The sequence below is a fragment of the Anser brachyrhynchus genome (genome assembly GCF_964034855.1).
Source record: "Anser brachyrhynchus genome assembly, chromosome: 9".
In the NCBI taxonomy this organism is placed as follows: Eukaryota; Metazoa; Chordata; class Aves; order Anseriformes; family Anatidae; genus Anser; species Anser brachyrhynchus.
Genome location: NC_137703.1, coordinates 15,725,440 through 15,742,005, shown reverse-complemented (window position 1 = coordinate 15,742,005; position 16,566 = coordinate 15,725,440). Strand labels below are relative to the sequence as shown.

The window sequence follows — 16,566 nt, the reverse complement described above, 5'->3', positions numbered from 1 at the left end:
TTCCCCCCATTCTCTCCTGTTTACCTGTATGAGTGGCCATATTCAGATCAAATAACCTCACAGATCCCATACAAAAAGAAAACAAGCCGCAAAAGCTTGTGGGCATTCTTGTGTGTTTGACAAGATCATTCTACAAGTCTTATTTTGCGTGGCTACAGAAACAAGAAAATACTAAATAAAACCATTGAAAAACAAAATACTTAAATGTGTGTGCTTACAGTTCGTGACACTTAGAGATTTGAAGTATGGTTTCAGCAGAATGTTTGGCTCAGGGAGGAAGATGAAACCTATGGAATTTTCCTTAGTGTGTTCTCACTTGTGTCTCACTGAGCTGGAGCTGACAGGTCAGGGCTGCCCCTGCACTGCCCAGGGACTGCGAATTTCTCATATCAAAGCCAGAAAGGCTGTGGGGTTTCTTGACTGCTTACGTGGGTTTGCAATGCAGGATGGTCAGGTTGCCCAGATGATGATGTCCTCTACAGCAAGATGTTTTATTGCCAAAATCACCTTCGTGATCTATGAAGACTTATCTGGCTATAATCTAATAAATATTACTTTATGAAAATAAATGAGTTTAATTGCACTCTTTATCATGTAACTAAAGAAAATGGTCATAAAATTAGGTTTAATTGCAATGGGAACTGTTGGAATAGCAATACCCTGATTTTTATATTTTTGACCCCTTTTGGCTGGAATCGCTCAATTTTCAAAGTGATAACTTATGTTCTGTTTTGAATTATATCTAGTAAAACCACAATAATCAAATTGTATTCTTCTAAATTGGCACAGGTCTAAGTTGGAGGAGGATTAGCCTTGCACTGCTATTGTTTGTTCTGCGTGTGTTGTTTTGGTTGATTTTTGTGTAAGTTTTTTTCCATGCAGAAAACAAGGAAATAATATTGATAAGAAAACACAATGTGGATGCTGAGACTGTTTCACCAGATAAGATTTAGATTTCCGTATATACTTGAATGTAAGTCAATCATCCTTTGGGTGCTGGGAGTTCTAGCATAGTCTATCTGAGCTGAAAGAAAACACTGAAGCGTAACAATGACCTTGTGACAAACACCCTGTGTGATAGAAAGGGAAAGGCATTGACACAACAGCTCATCTGTAACAGTGTGAGCATGAAGAGATGATGGGTGTGTTGTCTGGACCAGATTAACTTGTTCTGTAGATTTTAAATCCAGTTTTAAATAAACTCTGATTTAGCACTCCAGATCATTGCGTGGTGAATCTTGTAATTAAAAGCAAACCAGTTAAGCAAGCACAGTGCCAAAGAGTGTGTGAGCAAGTTCATCAACCCAAACTCGCACCTGGTAATCTTTCAGCACTTCATTGTACATTGGGATGAAGAAGCTGTGGTCTGTTTGAATGTGAGTGGTTAATGCATTTAAAATTGAAGCTTTATACTAGTAACCTCCTGGCAGTTCCTCTGGCTTCTTGTAACGTGCTTTTGTGCCTTATTTTCAGTGCTTCTTGCCCTGTGGAACAGCTGGATGGTTCAGCCATTCGTGCCTATACGAACTGATTTTAATGAAGTGTCTTGTTTTTTCTTGTTCATTTACAAACCTGAGGTCTGTCTCCTTTAGATGAAGTTTGTCATGTATAAAAGTCAAATATATCTGGGTGCTATCACTGCCTACTACGTAGGGCCTTCTCTTTCTCATGGCATTGATGGAGTTCAAACTGGAGACATTTGATGCTCGCATGAGGCCTCTGTTATTGCAAGAACCTATTCGTACCCTACCCCCCGTGCATATTTGTTATCAAACAAAAGGAGATGCACCATTTTGATGCATCACGTAAGACACCAGAGCCATGAATGTCATGGCATTTGGAGTGCTGTTTCAGGGTTTGGTGGTCTTAGTCCTTCAGCCTGTGCAGGGGCTGGGCAGTGATGCTCCCTAGGGGTTTCCAAGCATACTCAGAGTTCAGTGCCTCTGCCCAGGACTTACATCTGAATTTGTAACGTTGATTCCCCAGTCTCTTTGTTTTTTAGCATCTGGATGCCTTTAGGAAGGCATGCCTCCTTTTTGTTTTCTCCCCAGCTGAGGTAGTAAAAGAGCCTCTGCAGCAGTTTGCCTTGGGATATCCTTTCTTCCCCTGGTGAAGTTTCTCAATCAGCTGATGTTCAGCAGTTCCCACGTTCTTGAGTTACATGATTTCTCTTTTGATGAACCCTTCCTAGGTTCATCAGAAGGACTGCGGTGTGCCTGGAGCTGCCCGTGCTTCCAGCAGGTCTAAAAAGCTGGAGGCGAGCGTGTTGTAGGTAGAGCCCATCTAGTAGCTTGCCATTGCCATGAGGGGGAGGCCACGCTCCCTCTCTGGGCCTTGTGCATTCCTTCCCTACCTTGTGCTCTTCTGCACTGACCACGTGCACCTCTCCTTCAGCCAAAAGTTGCTTTTTCTTTTGCAAGATTACAGTTCAGTTAGGAAAGGGTGCAGCAAGGTGCCAGAGCTGGTATGAGGAGGAGGGCAAGACCATGAAGAAGGGAGAAGAGTGGATGCGTGTTCTGTTCCCTATCCTCCTCACCTCCATTTCCCCTCCTAGGGCAGTAAAATGTTTATTTGACTCAGATGAGGTATGTAAATTCATTCTAATGCAGCAAGGAGAACTGATTGGCCTCAGATGGGTTCTCTCCTGTGCTAGCTTGCTGCAGGAGTGCTGGTTGTAACATGAAGGAGGGACAGAAGAGTGCACCCAGCTATGAAGAGGGAGGGTTTGTGTGAGCCCTGAGTCACATTGCCTTAAGCTTGCCTATTGCTTCTTGCCACCAGGAAAAAACAAAACAAAAACAAAAAAATCAACACAAAAATGTTTGTGGGGAAGAGGGGTGCAGCCAGTGCTTCTGTCCAGAAGATGTTCTGCTTGCTGTGGGTTGCTGGAGTTATCAGAGAAGCTCGAGTTCCAGCTGGCAGCAGGGATTTCTTTTGGTTTTTTAAAGGCTGGGAGGAGAACTGCAAACATTTCTGAGGTTACCAAGAGTCAAGTGTTTCAAGTAGGGAGCACTAAATATGTGAATCTAGGAATAAATGGTCTCTATCAACATGAAAGTAAACTGCAGAAGCCTGTGTTGTGATTCAGCAGCAAACTGGTGCCCTCTGCGCACCTCTGTGCTTTTGGGAAACACCTGGCAAGCTCCCCTGTTTCCAGCAGTGTTGGTCCTGGGCACAGGATTTGACCCATGCTGCCTGGTGCAAGAGGTTCGTGTGTGCCCAAAAGCTGTCAGGAAGTGGCAAGAGTACATTCTGTCAGCACCTGCAGTTTTTTTTTCCTTTTTCGGCTTCACCCCATTTGTTTAAGCAGAAATATACCCTAGAACTTGGCTTACTTGTGTGTTTTTTTTAAACTCCATTTAAAAAATGTAGGTAAACAAATTCTGTTTGTGCTCGAGTGACCTTAGCTGACTTGCAAATCTGGACCAAATTTCAATTAATACATTGGTTTGTTGCCAACGTTATATCTGTAGCTTTTATTTTTTTCATTAGATCAAGCTTCAGAGGTGCAGGTGACAATGATGCTGACTGAAAGCTGTAAACTCAGAGGACTTCATCACAGGTGAGCTACTCAGTGTTTATAAGCTGAACTGTATCTGTGCAAGATGAAAAATACTTGTGCTTAAAGCTCTTTGGGAGGAGGCCAAACAATTGTTTACGAATTGAGCAACGTTTTATATATATTTGAAATTTTTCAAGCCATAAAGAGCTGAAAAGATTTCTGCATGACTTTAAAATGCAGAGTTCCAGGCGTGCTTCCTATTGCAAAGAGTGCCTGACACGCTTTTAGAGCTGCACAGTCAGTGAAATCAGAGGGTAGCCAGTATATGGGGGAAATGGAGAAAGTCTTTGGTTTGGTGTTCCAGGCCAAGCAGTGAGAGATGGTTAGATATTCCTTTAATACATGGCTAGGTATTCCTTTCATTCTCAATTATTACAGAAAAAGGTGCTGTTGGCTTGTACTGCTTCTTGCACAGGCTATTGTTAAATGTGGTGAGATCTTAGTAATGATGAGGAGAAGAAGTCTATATACAGGTTGATTATCATTTTAGGTAATCTACTAGTCTGCCTTGTACTATTTGTAATTTTCTACGTGGCACAGAGGAGTCCTGTGACTAGATATTTCTGTGTATCCATGTAGGACACTGCTCTTTAGGACTCTTGCATGCATGTGTTGCCCTGGTATGGCATCGTAATGTCACTGATGGGATTTATTCCTGAGAATTACTGGCATGATTTTGGGGGTGATGGCTTATATGTTTAAATTAATACCCCAGACAGCTTGTGTTACTTGCAGTTTTGCAGCTTAAATTGAAGGCTGAAATTGCCCTTAAAGACCTTTGTTACTAGCAAGGATGCTGGTAAGAAGAAACCCACGGTCACTGTCAGGTTCCATGGCTGGTAGTTCATCGTTTTCACTGGTAACATAAGGGAAGGGAAGTTCAAGCAGAACAGTTAGTTCTACAGTGGATTTAAAAGTTGCTTTTCTAAGAATTGTTATGGTGAAGACCTTGTCTAAAAGACAGGATTGTGTAAAGAGCAATAGCAGCTTCTTGAGGAAATACAATTAAAACTGAAACTAAATGAAACAGCCTTTCTCCCATCATTCAAAATCAGCTGTTATCCTTGCTTTTACAAATCAAACTTCTTAAAAAAAAGTCCCCAAAGCTTTTCTTTATGATACCTATCAAGCTGGGGTGTTTGTTTGTTGAAGGTAGAGCTTAAATGGGCACGCAGAGTTCATGGGTGTAACAGCTGACTACCAGACCACTTCTTACAAGGACATGGAATTTCAAAGTTCCCCTCTAAAAATAATCAGAACTCATTGAAATGTTTCTGATAGAAAATACAGTCATCTGAAAATGTTTCAGGGAAAAATGAAACTCTAGAGGTTGTTTCAAGTTTCTATAAATTTTTATGTTGATGCTACAGGAGGATGTTCGTAAACATTGCAGCATGAGGGTTATCTGAGCTGTCAGGAAGAGTGAAACGCCCCTGGTAGAAGCTCTGAATTACTTCTGCATTTATGGTGCAATTTAATGTTAAGCTAATTCGAAACTAAAAGTTGCAGTTCTGGCATTTTGAAATGGATCAGGCACAATGTTTTTTGTCTTCATGCAAATGATAACCTGTATTCACCAAATCTTAATTCAACCCTCTTGGATAAGTGAAAAGTCTGGGGGTTCCTTCCTAATGGGAAGATACTCAAATAGTTCTCTACCCTCTGCCTCCCCCAAATGTCTGCTGCCTCAGTTATTTGGAGGCCTTTTGCTCTGCGATCTGTATCAAAGGTTAATGCTTTTCTTTAGCATTGAATTACTTTCATTTAGCGTGTTTAGGGATTGAGAAGATCTTTGTCAAATTTCAACTTCATAAAACTAGGAATTTCGCTCTCTTCCAGGAATCTGCTACCTATCACTCACGTCTGTATAGAAGAGGGAGAGAAACCAATGGTGCTGCTGCCGTACATGAACTGGGGGAACCTTAAACTATTCTTGCGACAGTGCAAGCTGGTGGAGGCCAACAATCCTCAGGTAAACTCAGAAAATCTGTCACTTCCTGCATGTTCAGCTTTTACTCAGAAGCCTTGGTTTGTCATCTGTGTTTGTGCCTTAAAAGAAATAGTTGTGTTATTTACCTGTCCTGACAATGAAAGAATTGACAGGCAGGTTCCTTAGCGTGTATTTATTTTGATTCATACAAGGAAAACATTCTTGGCTGCATTTATCACAGCTATTCAGAGACTAATGAAGCTGAGTTAAACTCTTGGTCAGGGTAGTAGCTGGTATATCAACATATCTGAAAAAAAAAAAAAGCGGAAATGGTATATGGTTGTGGATTTAAGTTACACAGGGGAAACTGGCAAGGGCTACCTGCCTCTGTTAATTTACAAAACCAATAAATTGTGATAAGCTGCTACGATCTTTCAACTTTGATTCACTTGTTTTGCTGCTTAATCTGGGTTATAAATCTCTGTGCAGCACACTAATACCCCTTTCCGAGAATTTAGACAAACTGTGTTTATATTATTTCAAACAGGAGTTGCCTCTTAGTTGGTATGACCATACTTCCCACCTAGCAAAAACTGGGATGTTTGGTGTTGAAGATGCTTAATTGAAGATGGAACTTTTATACAAATACCTAAAGCAAACTCTTGAATTTTCTGAAATAATACGTGGTTCTTATTCTTATTAACAAGCAGTTAACAAAGAAGTCAGCATCTTATTTTTTTAATTTAGTATTTAGTTTAACCACAGTCTTGCAGCTTCAGTGTCTACCTACATACTGGAGCTTCAGGAATACTGTAGAAATGAAAGAGGAAGTGCGTTATAGATGTATGCAAGGGTTTGATTTACATGGAACTGTAAATTGTAAAAGTAGAAGGAGCAACAGCCTTTAATAGTAGCTTTCAGCCATAGGCAGCAATGAGAATTGTGTCTGCTGCTTGAAAACAATTTGGTTTCTAGAGAAACAAAGTGAAAATACTGTGGTAAGAAGGTAAAATCTGCCTACGTTCACCACTAATCCAGGAAAAGGCTGTGTAACAGTGAGAAAGTTGCAAATTGGAAATGTTTGCCCCTGCCATGTCAAGGAAAAAACGGGAGGAAAAAGTTTTTTTCTTAAAAAAAAAAAAAATAAAGAACAGATAGTAGTGTCTGTAAACAGCTAGAAAATGAGAAATTACCAGCTACTAAAGGTTAGGGGAGAGGGAAAGGGTACTAGAATGCAAATAAAATACTAACCTAGTAGGCACTGGGCTTGCAGTTCTGCATTGATTGCTCTTCTTTGCTCTTGCAGGCAATTTCCCAGCAGGATCTTGTACATATGGCTATTCAGATTGCCTGTGGAATGAGTTATTTGGCCAGACGGGAGGTCATTCACAAAGACCTGGCTGCTAGAAACTGCGTGTAAGTACTAGATGGGGTAGAGTCGTTGCAAACAGTGTTACCTCACTAACTAGGGCAAAGATAGGTTTTCCTTAACTGACCCAATCTCTACTTCAAAACATACCACTTTTTTTTCCTAAGTTTTGTGCAAGTGCTCTTGTCAGTAAAAAATTTTCTTTTAAATATAGGGTGAGCCAGAATGCTTCTTTTTTAAAAGAGCAGAGCATCCAATTCTGAAAGACCGGTAGTAGCTTTTTGTCTTTCCTTATTTTTTCAAATGGTCCCTTAAAGGAAGCCATTAATGTTAATAGGAACTTGGAATATCTTGGCAGTTTACTAGTGGACAGGTTTTCTACCAGGTACTGTTGGACAGAGGACGCAGGAACATCTACCCTCTAGCCACCCCTCATGCTTTTGAACCAATGCTACAATGCCACCTCAGCAAAATCTTTCACGCAGTGTAAGGATGCTCAGTTTGAAACAGTTCCTTAGACACTCTTAATTCTTATTGTTTTTTTCTCTGGTAGATGTATTGAAAAAGTGATACCACAGAAAGCAAAAATCATAAGCAGTGCTCCAGGGAAACTACCTGGTGACAATGTCTCATTTCAGTGCAGAGGATTAATTGCCTCGTGCCATTCCCGTGCAAAGGGTCAGCAGTCTAGCCAACTTTACTCGCTGCCCTCCTGGGGCAAATTCCAGCTTCGTTTTAGTTGCCATACTTGTGATCCTGAGCGCTGGCAATAGTACTCAATTTGTAGTGCATCTGATGCTTCTTCTCCATGGCAAATGCAGGCAGGAGCTGAACATCTACTGATCTCTGCTGCAGTACAAGAACTACTGGACTAGCCTTGGGTTTTTACACAGAAAAAGAGGTGGTCAGTAGCCAGGATTCCTTGAAGGGCTTTGTTCATCTGCTACTCCCTTTTTTCCAAGGTTTATTCCTGGGAGTACCTCTGTGTGGGAAAGACAAGGAGGAGTTGGTATGAAGTGTATCAGGTCTGTGTTAATTTGGGAAAGGGAGCCAGGATTGCAGTGTTCTTAGCAGGTTTGTGAAGGGGGGGAAATACTGAAGTGTCTTGGGCCCAGTTGGAATGGGCATAGTCCATGACCCAAGTCAGGGCTCTGTAGTCACTGGAAAGTACCCTTTGTACTTGTTCACAGGCAGATCCTCTAGGAATTTCTCTGAACTTCATTTGTGCCTATTAAGAGTGACAAGATACGGAAATGTCTTGGTATAAATTTTGAGGTCAATGAACAGACCTGAAAGCACATAGGAATGGGGAAAAATATGAAGGTACCTGGAATAATAAAGCAGCAAGCACACAAATTGAGCATTTATATTTTTTTTCTCATCAAAATAAAGAAGTACTTGAAAAAATGAAGATGGCAAACACCATTAAAAAAAGACAACCAAAACTGCAATGTTATTTTCTTATTCTTGTCACAAAATATTTAAGCTAACATTTTCCCCATATTCTGAAGTCAGATGTTTGAGAACACTGAATTTTGACTTTTAAGTTTAAAAGAGCATGAATTAATATCCCAGAGGGGGGAAAAAATCAGTAGACAAATTTATTCCACATACACCCACTAAAGGTTCCTCTGTGCTACTTTGAGGCTTTTTTTTTTGTTGATTACAAGTAAGTTTTCCTTAGCCAGCTTCCAATTTCTTATTGCCCAACAATCAGAGTGAGTATCTTTTGCTGAGGCAGTGTTTGTGGAAATAAATATTTTATTAGAGCAAATAATATTGATTAGGGACGAGGTTTTAAGTCACAAATGATACCAGTTGCTTTATCAAGATACTGTTAGACCTTGTTTTGCTGAAGTCTTTAGCTCATAAATGCCACGAAGGTACTATAGCTAAAATAATTCAACTGAAAGTGTATCTCCAAGGGAGCAATAATAATTAAGGGAGTTCTTTGCTTTAACTGTACTTTTCTGCATTTGTAAATGTTGTATTTTATTTAATCTAAGATTTCTGATTTTGTAGTGCTTATCCGTTAACACAGAATAAATACTTTAATTAGTATTTGATAACCACAGATTAAGTGTCTTGATCAAGAAGAATGCTAACACTTTGTGTTGATAGTGTGATCAGTATTCCCCAATGAAACCCTGAGTTGGAAACTTAAAGTGGAGTGTAAATATTTTCTGTAAAACTGTAGTGCTGAGGTTGCTAAATACTTCTGTTCTTTTAAATTAGCATTGACGATGCACTTCAGGTTAAGATTACAGACAATGCGCTATCTCGAGACCTGTTTCCTATGGACTACCATTGCCTGGGGGATAACGAAAATAGACCAGTTCGATGGATGGCTCTCGAAAGCCTGGTTAACAATGAATTTTCCAGTGCTAGTGATGTGGTAAGTTTTGTTGGTTTTTTTTCCCCCTTACATTTTGTAAATGTATTTTGATAACTTTTTTTCCCCCACCAAACCTTTCTCAGTAATTACAGAATTATGGCACTGAACAGAGATCAGTGATTTATCCAGAACTGCACTCCTGTTTCCTGCATTTGCTGCTTAGGGTAGATAGTTTAAAGGTCAAGCAGGCACTTCTCGCCTGGCGGAATTGTCCGTTGCTCCTTGTCCTACTTGGTAGTGTTAGCAGAAAAGACGGTTACATTCAGGGAGCAACCTGTATCAGCACGTTTGCTGTTTGAATGAACATGATCTGTAGTCCACTGAAGATCTAAGAAATAGCGATGGTTCTTAAACTCTTTCCCCTCTGGGAGGTTGGCTTTGAATTTGGGATCAACAGGTGAAATTGTCAGTGTTTTTCTCTTGTATGTGGAAGCTCCAAGTTGAACAGAGTACTTTGCAGGTAGGGAAAAGGTGGGAAGAATTGTTTCCCTTGACCTACTGGCTATATTCATGGTAACAGAGCCCAGAATACAGCTGGCTTTTTGCTTCAAAGACACACTGCTGATGCATTCAACTTGTTCATGAGGACCCCAAGATCCTTTCCTGCAAAGCTGCTTCCTAGGCAGCCAGCCCCAGCCTGTCCTGTTGCAGGGGGTTATTCCATCCCAGAGGTAGGACTTTGCATTTGCTTTTCCTGAATGTTGACATTCAGTTCACTTCTCCAGTTCTTCCTTCTGACCTCCAGCCTGCCAGCTACTCTGCTGAGTTTGGTATCATCCAGAAGCATCCTCAGAGTCCAGGTTGTTACTGGAGATGAAACGGTGCTGATTGCTGAGCACTGTCACTATAACCAGCTGCTAGTTGGACTCGTGTTGCTGATCACAGCAGTTTGAGTCCAGCAGTCCGGTTGCTTTACTGAAAACATCTTGCCACTTGGGTTGTAGGGATGCTATGGAAGATGATGTCAGTGACCTTGCTAAAGCCAAGGTGAACATCCGTCCGTTGCTCTCTCTGTTCTCACTATGTTCTCAGCAGAGTAGCAGACAGCTTAGTTTGGCAGTTTGCCCTCAATAAGGCCGTGCTGGCTGTTCCCAGTCACCTTTATGCTTCACGTGCGTGGAAATGGCTTCTAGTGTCTTGTGCTCCCTGACTGTCACAGGAGCTGCTGCTCGCCCAGCTCCTGGCCTGTAGTTCCCTGGGCCCTGCCTCTTGAGGAGGGTGTCTTTTGTCCAGTTGCCTCTTCGCCAGTTCTCGTGGCCTTTCAGAGATGAGGAGAGCAGCATTGCAGTGACTTCAGCCTGCACCCTCAGCACCCTTGGATGCATCTCGTCTGGTCCAGTGGTCTTGTGTTCACACACGTGATGAGCTTTGGTTCTCCAGACTCCATCCCTGCATGCTCATGCAGTCTCGCTGCGTTCCTCAGGCAGCCTTCTCCTGCATCCACCTTTCTTTCCTTCCTCGGTGCCTGGGCTCAGTCAGTGCATCCATGGTGGCCTTGTACTGTGCTTGCTCAGCTTCCTGCACATCCAAACAGGCTGTTCTTGTGCTCACAGGAGGATGTCCTTGAAGAACAACCTTTGGTAATTTGAGTACTAATTAGATAAACCGCTTCCCCTTATGATCTGTCTCTTCCTGCTAAGGGGGTATTTTCTTTGGTAACGATGCTTTCCTTAGCGTGGCTACATCCAGAGATTGTAATCTATTTCTTAAAATGTGCTAGTTTAGGAAATTTTTGAAAAGATCTGGTTGCATTTTCCTCATTGCCACAGTCTTTGTACATCAAGCCATAGAAATAAAAAAAAAAAAAAAAACAAGAAAAAGGAAAGAAAGGGAAGGAGTCAGCTCTGCCCCAGAAATATTTCTGTTCTCATTATACTCGTGGGGTTTTGTTATACCAAACTTGAAGACAGACCAGGAAATAGAAATTGCCTGTAAAGGCATGTTTTTATGATACTAAATGGGATCAATAAAAACATTGATTTCTTCTTACTCACTTTCTGAAATCTGGAACGCGAACGTATTTGCTGGTCATGAAGACTGGACTGGAAATGAATGTTTATATAGCACTGCCAATAGAATTTTATTAGGAAGAAGGCACCTTGGTCTCATAACCATTTTAGAAAACTTCAGTGCAATTCAGCTTACAGTATTTTAACACATCTCCCTTTTGTATTACATAAAGTCAGCTTCTACTATGTAGTTCTGTACTTCATATGCGTAGCTGTTTGAGTTTTGTAGCATGCAAAATGGGAGATCTTTCTGGGTATGGGATATGTGCCCTAACTATAATTTTTGCAATTACCTGGATACTTTTCATAAATATGTTGTAATATGTTTTTGTCTGTTCACTTGGAACAAATCTAAATACCAACTGCATGCAGCTTTATCGGCGATGAAATCTGTTACAAGAGATTTAGGTGTTGTCTGCTAAGATGCAATTAGCATGTGTTCTAAACTTGCTTTTTGGATGCATTTCTTTAAAACAGTTTTCCTGGCTTGAAACATTTCTAATGTATTCCTCCTCTGCCAACAGTTATACCAGTCAGCTAAAGCATATAAAAACTACTCCTGATGACTTTTAATTGTTTTTTCCCCTCTCTGGTGGACATGAAGCTCTATCTTTTTATGCTGTCTGTATGCAGGTCCTTATAGAATTAGAAGTAGCTATATTCTCAAAGTAGTTTTGCTTGAATTGCTTTTTATTCTAATGCTCTAGGTGCTCTACCACCTGTTCATTGGCATTTTTCTTACCTGCCTTTTCCTTGCCTCCCTTGCCTCCACGCACTGTTAATAGATAGCTGTTCAGAGACCGGCCAGGTCCGTGTGCCTGCCATTCTCTGGCTCTGAGCTTCTCAATGTACACTGGCAGCATCCCTTAATTTAAACGCTCCTAATCAAAGCCACCTTTGATTAAAACCAAGAAGCTTTCAAGGCTGAGAGAAAAGGCAGTTCTGCCCCTTTTAAAATAAATCATGATGATTGCAGCACTTGTAACTTCTGCTGTGAATCTTCATTGTGCAGTATCAGCATCCTCTTTTGGTTTTGTCTCTTTGGTCTCCGGATACCAGCTAGTTAAACCACTTTACCTGTACAGTGCTTGTGCTTGTATTGATTAATTGAGTTTTCATCTTTTTAAGCTCCTTTTAGAAGGAGTGTCAGATGAATGATGTGTTGAAGGCTGATCCAGCTGCCAGGTTTACTTAGATAAAATCTTTGTTTTTCTCAGAAGTCCTACTTCTGGGCGTATACTCAAAATATACAGAGAATTTTGATTTAGAAAAATGGTTTCATTCACTCTATTCTTCTGAACCTTTGAATTTCATAGGACGACTTTGAGAAATTTTGGGTAGTGTTTTTGAAGGGGTAAACATATTATGAAATCATTAAACCAATTTTTATTAAAATAAATAAAAATAAATTTTAATGTTCCTTAGACTTGTTAAGTGGGCTGCATGCTTTTTCTTTTCAGTGGGCCTTTGGAGTAACACTGTGGGAGCTGATGACTTTGGGACAGACTCCGTATGTCGACATTGACCCCTTTGAGATGGCTGCTTATTTAAAGGATGGCTATAGAATAGCTCAGCCGATCAACTGTCCTGATGAACTGTAAGTGTGCATCTTTGGAGAAAGGGTAAAATGTGTCTTTTGGAACCAGCATATTAAGCCAACCTTATCAATGAAAGAGCCAGGTCTGCCTCTCCCTTTCCTGTTTGTTTGTTTTTGCTGACCCTTGTGTAAGTATTTGTGTGGCTTCACAATTATCTGCCTCGAGGAATGCAAGCTAACATTTTTTGTTGTTGAGTTTCATTTAATCATGACCCACCTCTCTTCCTTATTCTGATATGTGGGTGAGACGGGGTTAATCGTCAGGCTGAGAAGAGGGAGCCAAAGGGGGGTGGAGGTTTTCCACTTGGTATTTGTGGGGCTGCAGTGTAAGGAGCTGCTGGGTTTGTGGGGAGTTTCAGTTCTCTCAGCAAGACTAAAGAGAGAAGCACTCTGTGTAGTGGTGCTCAAATAGCAGCACTCGCAGTGTTTAATCATAATCTTAATGGGATGGGAGAAGGCAAGAACACAGGCACCACCTCCTGCCTCACATGTTCTTCCAAATCCCCTTCCCGTAAACCTACCACAGAAGCGCTTTGAGCTATGCTTTTACAATACTTCAGCAATTTCCGATGAATTATGTATTACTTCCTCCTGGATTGCCTCTGACTTGTGTCCTGAATCAAAACAGTGCCTCTAGTCATGGCGTGTTTATTGATCGTTCCAGGTGTCTGTCTGCAGCAGGAGTGATTCAGCACAGTGTATCAGAAAATGCGGGGTTCCTTTTCTCTTCCTCTGGTTGGCAGGCTTTCTTGTGCCAAATGTTGTGTTGTTTTTCATTTTCAGGCTTGGGACTGTGGTTGCCAAGTGTGTGTTCTCATGTCTTCTGTTTGTCTTCCAGGTTTGCTGTGATGGCCTGCTGTTGGGCCCTAGATCCTGAAGAAAGACCCAAGTTTCAGCAGCTGGTGCAATGTTTAACTGAATTCCATGCAGCATTGGGAGCCTACGTCTGAAACTGCGGGGAAAAGATTCAATTCACTGACTGGGAAGAAGGCATGGCATACATTTGCAGCTCCATGCATCACTCGGACTCGCACACGTGATGTGTATAAAGCAACACTAAAGGGAGAAAGCACTTCTTCCAAAACACTGTGCCTTAGAATGCTTTAGTAGTCTGAAGTTTTTTGTAAGACCTCTTGATGTTGAATATTTTCTAGATTATCACTTTTGCTAAGTTAAATCGAGACCTTTTTATTTGCCAGCAGGATTTTTAAAGTGTAGTGATAGTGAACTTGAACACAAGGTTTGGATGGACTTTGCACTCTTACAACAGACAAGTGATTTTTTTTTGAAGGGTATATGGAACTGGTAGAAAAGTGAGGATAGGGGGAATTAATGCAAAAAACACATTGCAGAAAAAACTCCCTGCTTTTTAAAAATGTTGAAACTGAATCTTTCTGACCAGCTCTAGTGTTTGTACTTGTATGTATCTGGAATAGCTTTTTAGTATCAACTTCTTCTATTTTGAGACAACAGCACATTGTGGTTGGATCCACAAGCGGCATCTTACTTTTTTTTAACCCATTCATGAATGTTTTTTTTGGAAAAGCTGGTCTTCAGGATGCAATATCCCCTTTTTAAAGCAGTAAGTGATTATGTAAAAGTGATTCCAGTTTACCTCACACAGAGAGTAGTAAAGGGGGGGTGTGGCTTGAAAATGGTACCCCTCCTTGCAGATAAAAGGCTGATGTGATTTTTAAGATGGTTTTATGTGCTAAATAGAGGCCTTCAGAGAAGTGCCAAAGCAGCCCTTGCTTGGGAGTCTTTCACCTCAGACTTCTGGATCACAGTTTCTCTTGTTGAAAAGGTACTGGTTGTTTTTTTATGGGCTTTTATGGCCTGAAACGGGCTTAAATATATAAATATATATTTGTAAAGACACTTGCAGAGTAAAGAATGTTTTTCTATTACATCTAATGTGAAAGTTTGGTCCCTCACATTGCCTGTATTGAACGTACAGGTTGGCGATTGTCATTGGGGGTAGAGTTGGTTTGAAGACACGATGCGTTGCTTTCCACCCTCCCTGCAGAACTAGTCCCTGAGACTTTATATATTGTCTTGCTGCCTTCGTTAACCCAAACATCCATTCCACCCCAGATTATTTTGAGTTTGAACATTGAGAGTACTGAAGAAGGTTTTTCAGGAAAATGATCCACTGACTGAATCACAGAATCATTTAGGTTGGAAAAGACCTCCAAGATCAAGTCCATCTGTTAAACTAGCACTGCCAACTCTAGGCTGAGCCTCAGTAACTTTCAGATTCCACATAAAACTATGTATGAAATAACCTTCAGTTCTCCAAATTCATTGTAGAATGCATCCTCTACAGTGATTGTAGGCTGCACCATGAGGTTGCACCTTAGCATAATGTAAAGCATGAAGAATTTGGCTTTTTCTCATGCCATCGTCAGAATAAAGCATCCATCACCTAGAGTGTTTGTGCAACTGCATGTTGGGGAGCATTGCCCTGACAGGCTCCATAGTGATCGCAGCATTTTAGGAGACTCTGGTCTGCAAGTACGAGCAGCTGGATTTGGCTGTGTTGTGCAGTTGTGCAGCTTTTGTTCTTTCCAGAGTTCTGAAAGCTGAACCTAGTTGAAGGCAATTAATCCTTTCTAATTAGTATTGCGTGAGGCAGAACTCTGGGCAGTCAGTTGTCATTCTCACAGGCTTCCCCTTTGCCTTGCTGAACTGAAACGGAGTGTCCCCCAACATGCAGGACCTTTTCTGCCTGAGCTCCAGTGCTACTTATCTCCGGCTTTGGAGCCAAGGCTTGCTTTATCCTAGAAGGAAAATTTCCTGCTGGCTTTAATATAACTCAAGTCTGGGCACGTTATGATGGGCTCTGTTTGCTTGAGTGAACCGAAACTGCTTATATTTGGTTGGCTTTGGACTCTCTGGGTTTGGGGGTAGCAGAGAGGTTTTGTTTGTGTGGCTTTCTGTGACCTTGTTCATTTCTAATCCAGGAAAGCTACCCAATGTCAATACTTGTTTATGAAGACTTGGTTAAAGCTGTCAGTGGCAGAATTACTGGAATTAAGATCTGTGTTATGATGGATCTAATATTATTTTTGAGATTAGAAAAAAGCTCAAAGTGAAGACGATATGCACGCTGTATTTCATAGGGTAGCATACGCTTTGCTAAGCACACTGCAGTGGTTGCACACAAGATGTGTGGGGTTGGTTCGTCTCTGACAGGTACCCAAAGTGATGTCTACCTGCTGCGGTCTCAAGGTGGGCTGTGGATGTGCTGAGCTTCAGTTGGCACTGGCTGGGGGAATGGCAAACTACATCAACAGGCTGTTTCTTAGCTTCTCTCTGATGAGTGTGCACATCAACAGAGGCAAAAAGTGTTCAGTGTGTTAGGGTATAGATACAATTACCGCTTTTGGAATCTCTCCTTTCATTTAAACATGCTTTGCTGCAGGAGTTAAGGCTAAGGTATGCATTTTACTGATAGCACAGCTGCTTTACCTTGAGGAGATGCTGTGAAGGCATTTATTGCATCCAAGATTGCAGATAGCTTTCATGGTTGCATTTTTCTTTGCTGCTGCATGCGTTACATCTTAGCTACGTGACCATGTAGGCAGGCTCTGAGGAGCAAGGCATTAAGGTAGAAGATGAAAATACAGACTTCTTCGAAGGAGGATATTGTCAGTAGCTTCTACTACTTTGGACTCAAAGTGTGAAGGTGATGTTTTGTGTGC

At 41.2% G+C, this 16,566-nt stretch overlaps 1 protein-coding gene across 3 annotated transcripts in view; it reads left to right on the top strand.

Annotated features, from left to right (window-relative positions):
* The window catches only part of RYK (receptor like tyrosine kinase), a 57,441-nt gene extending 42,675 nt beyond the window's left edge, over positions 1-14,766 (top strand). For all 3 annotated transcript variants that reach the window (XM_080604094.1, XM_080604093.1, XM_080604095.1), the window contains exons 10-15: positions 3,493-3,562; positions 5,402-5,534; positions 6,799-6,908; positions 9,097-9,256; positions 12,726-12,862; positions 13,701-14,766. In XM_080604094.1, coding sequence (XP_080460220.1) covers positions 3,493-3,562; positions 5,402-5,534; positions 6,799-6,908; positions 9,097-9,256; positions 12,726-12,862; positions 13,701-13,812 — 722 coding nt within the window. In that variant the 3' untranslated portion in view covers positions 13,813-14,766. The remainder of the gene's footprint in view (positions 1-3,492; positions 3,563-5,401; positions 5,535-6,798; positions 6,909-9,096; positions 9,257-12,725; positions 12,863-13,700) is intronic.
* Positions 14,767-16,566: the final 1,800 nt, after the last annotated feature.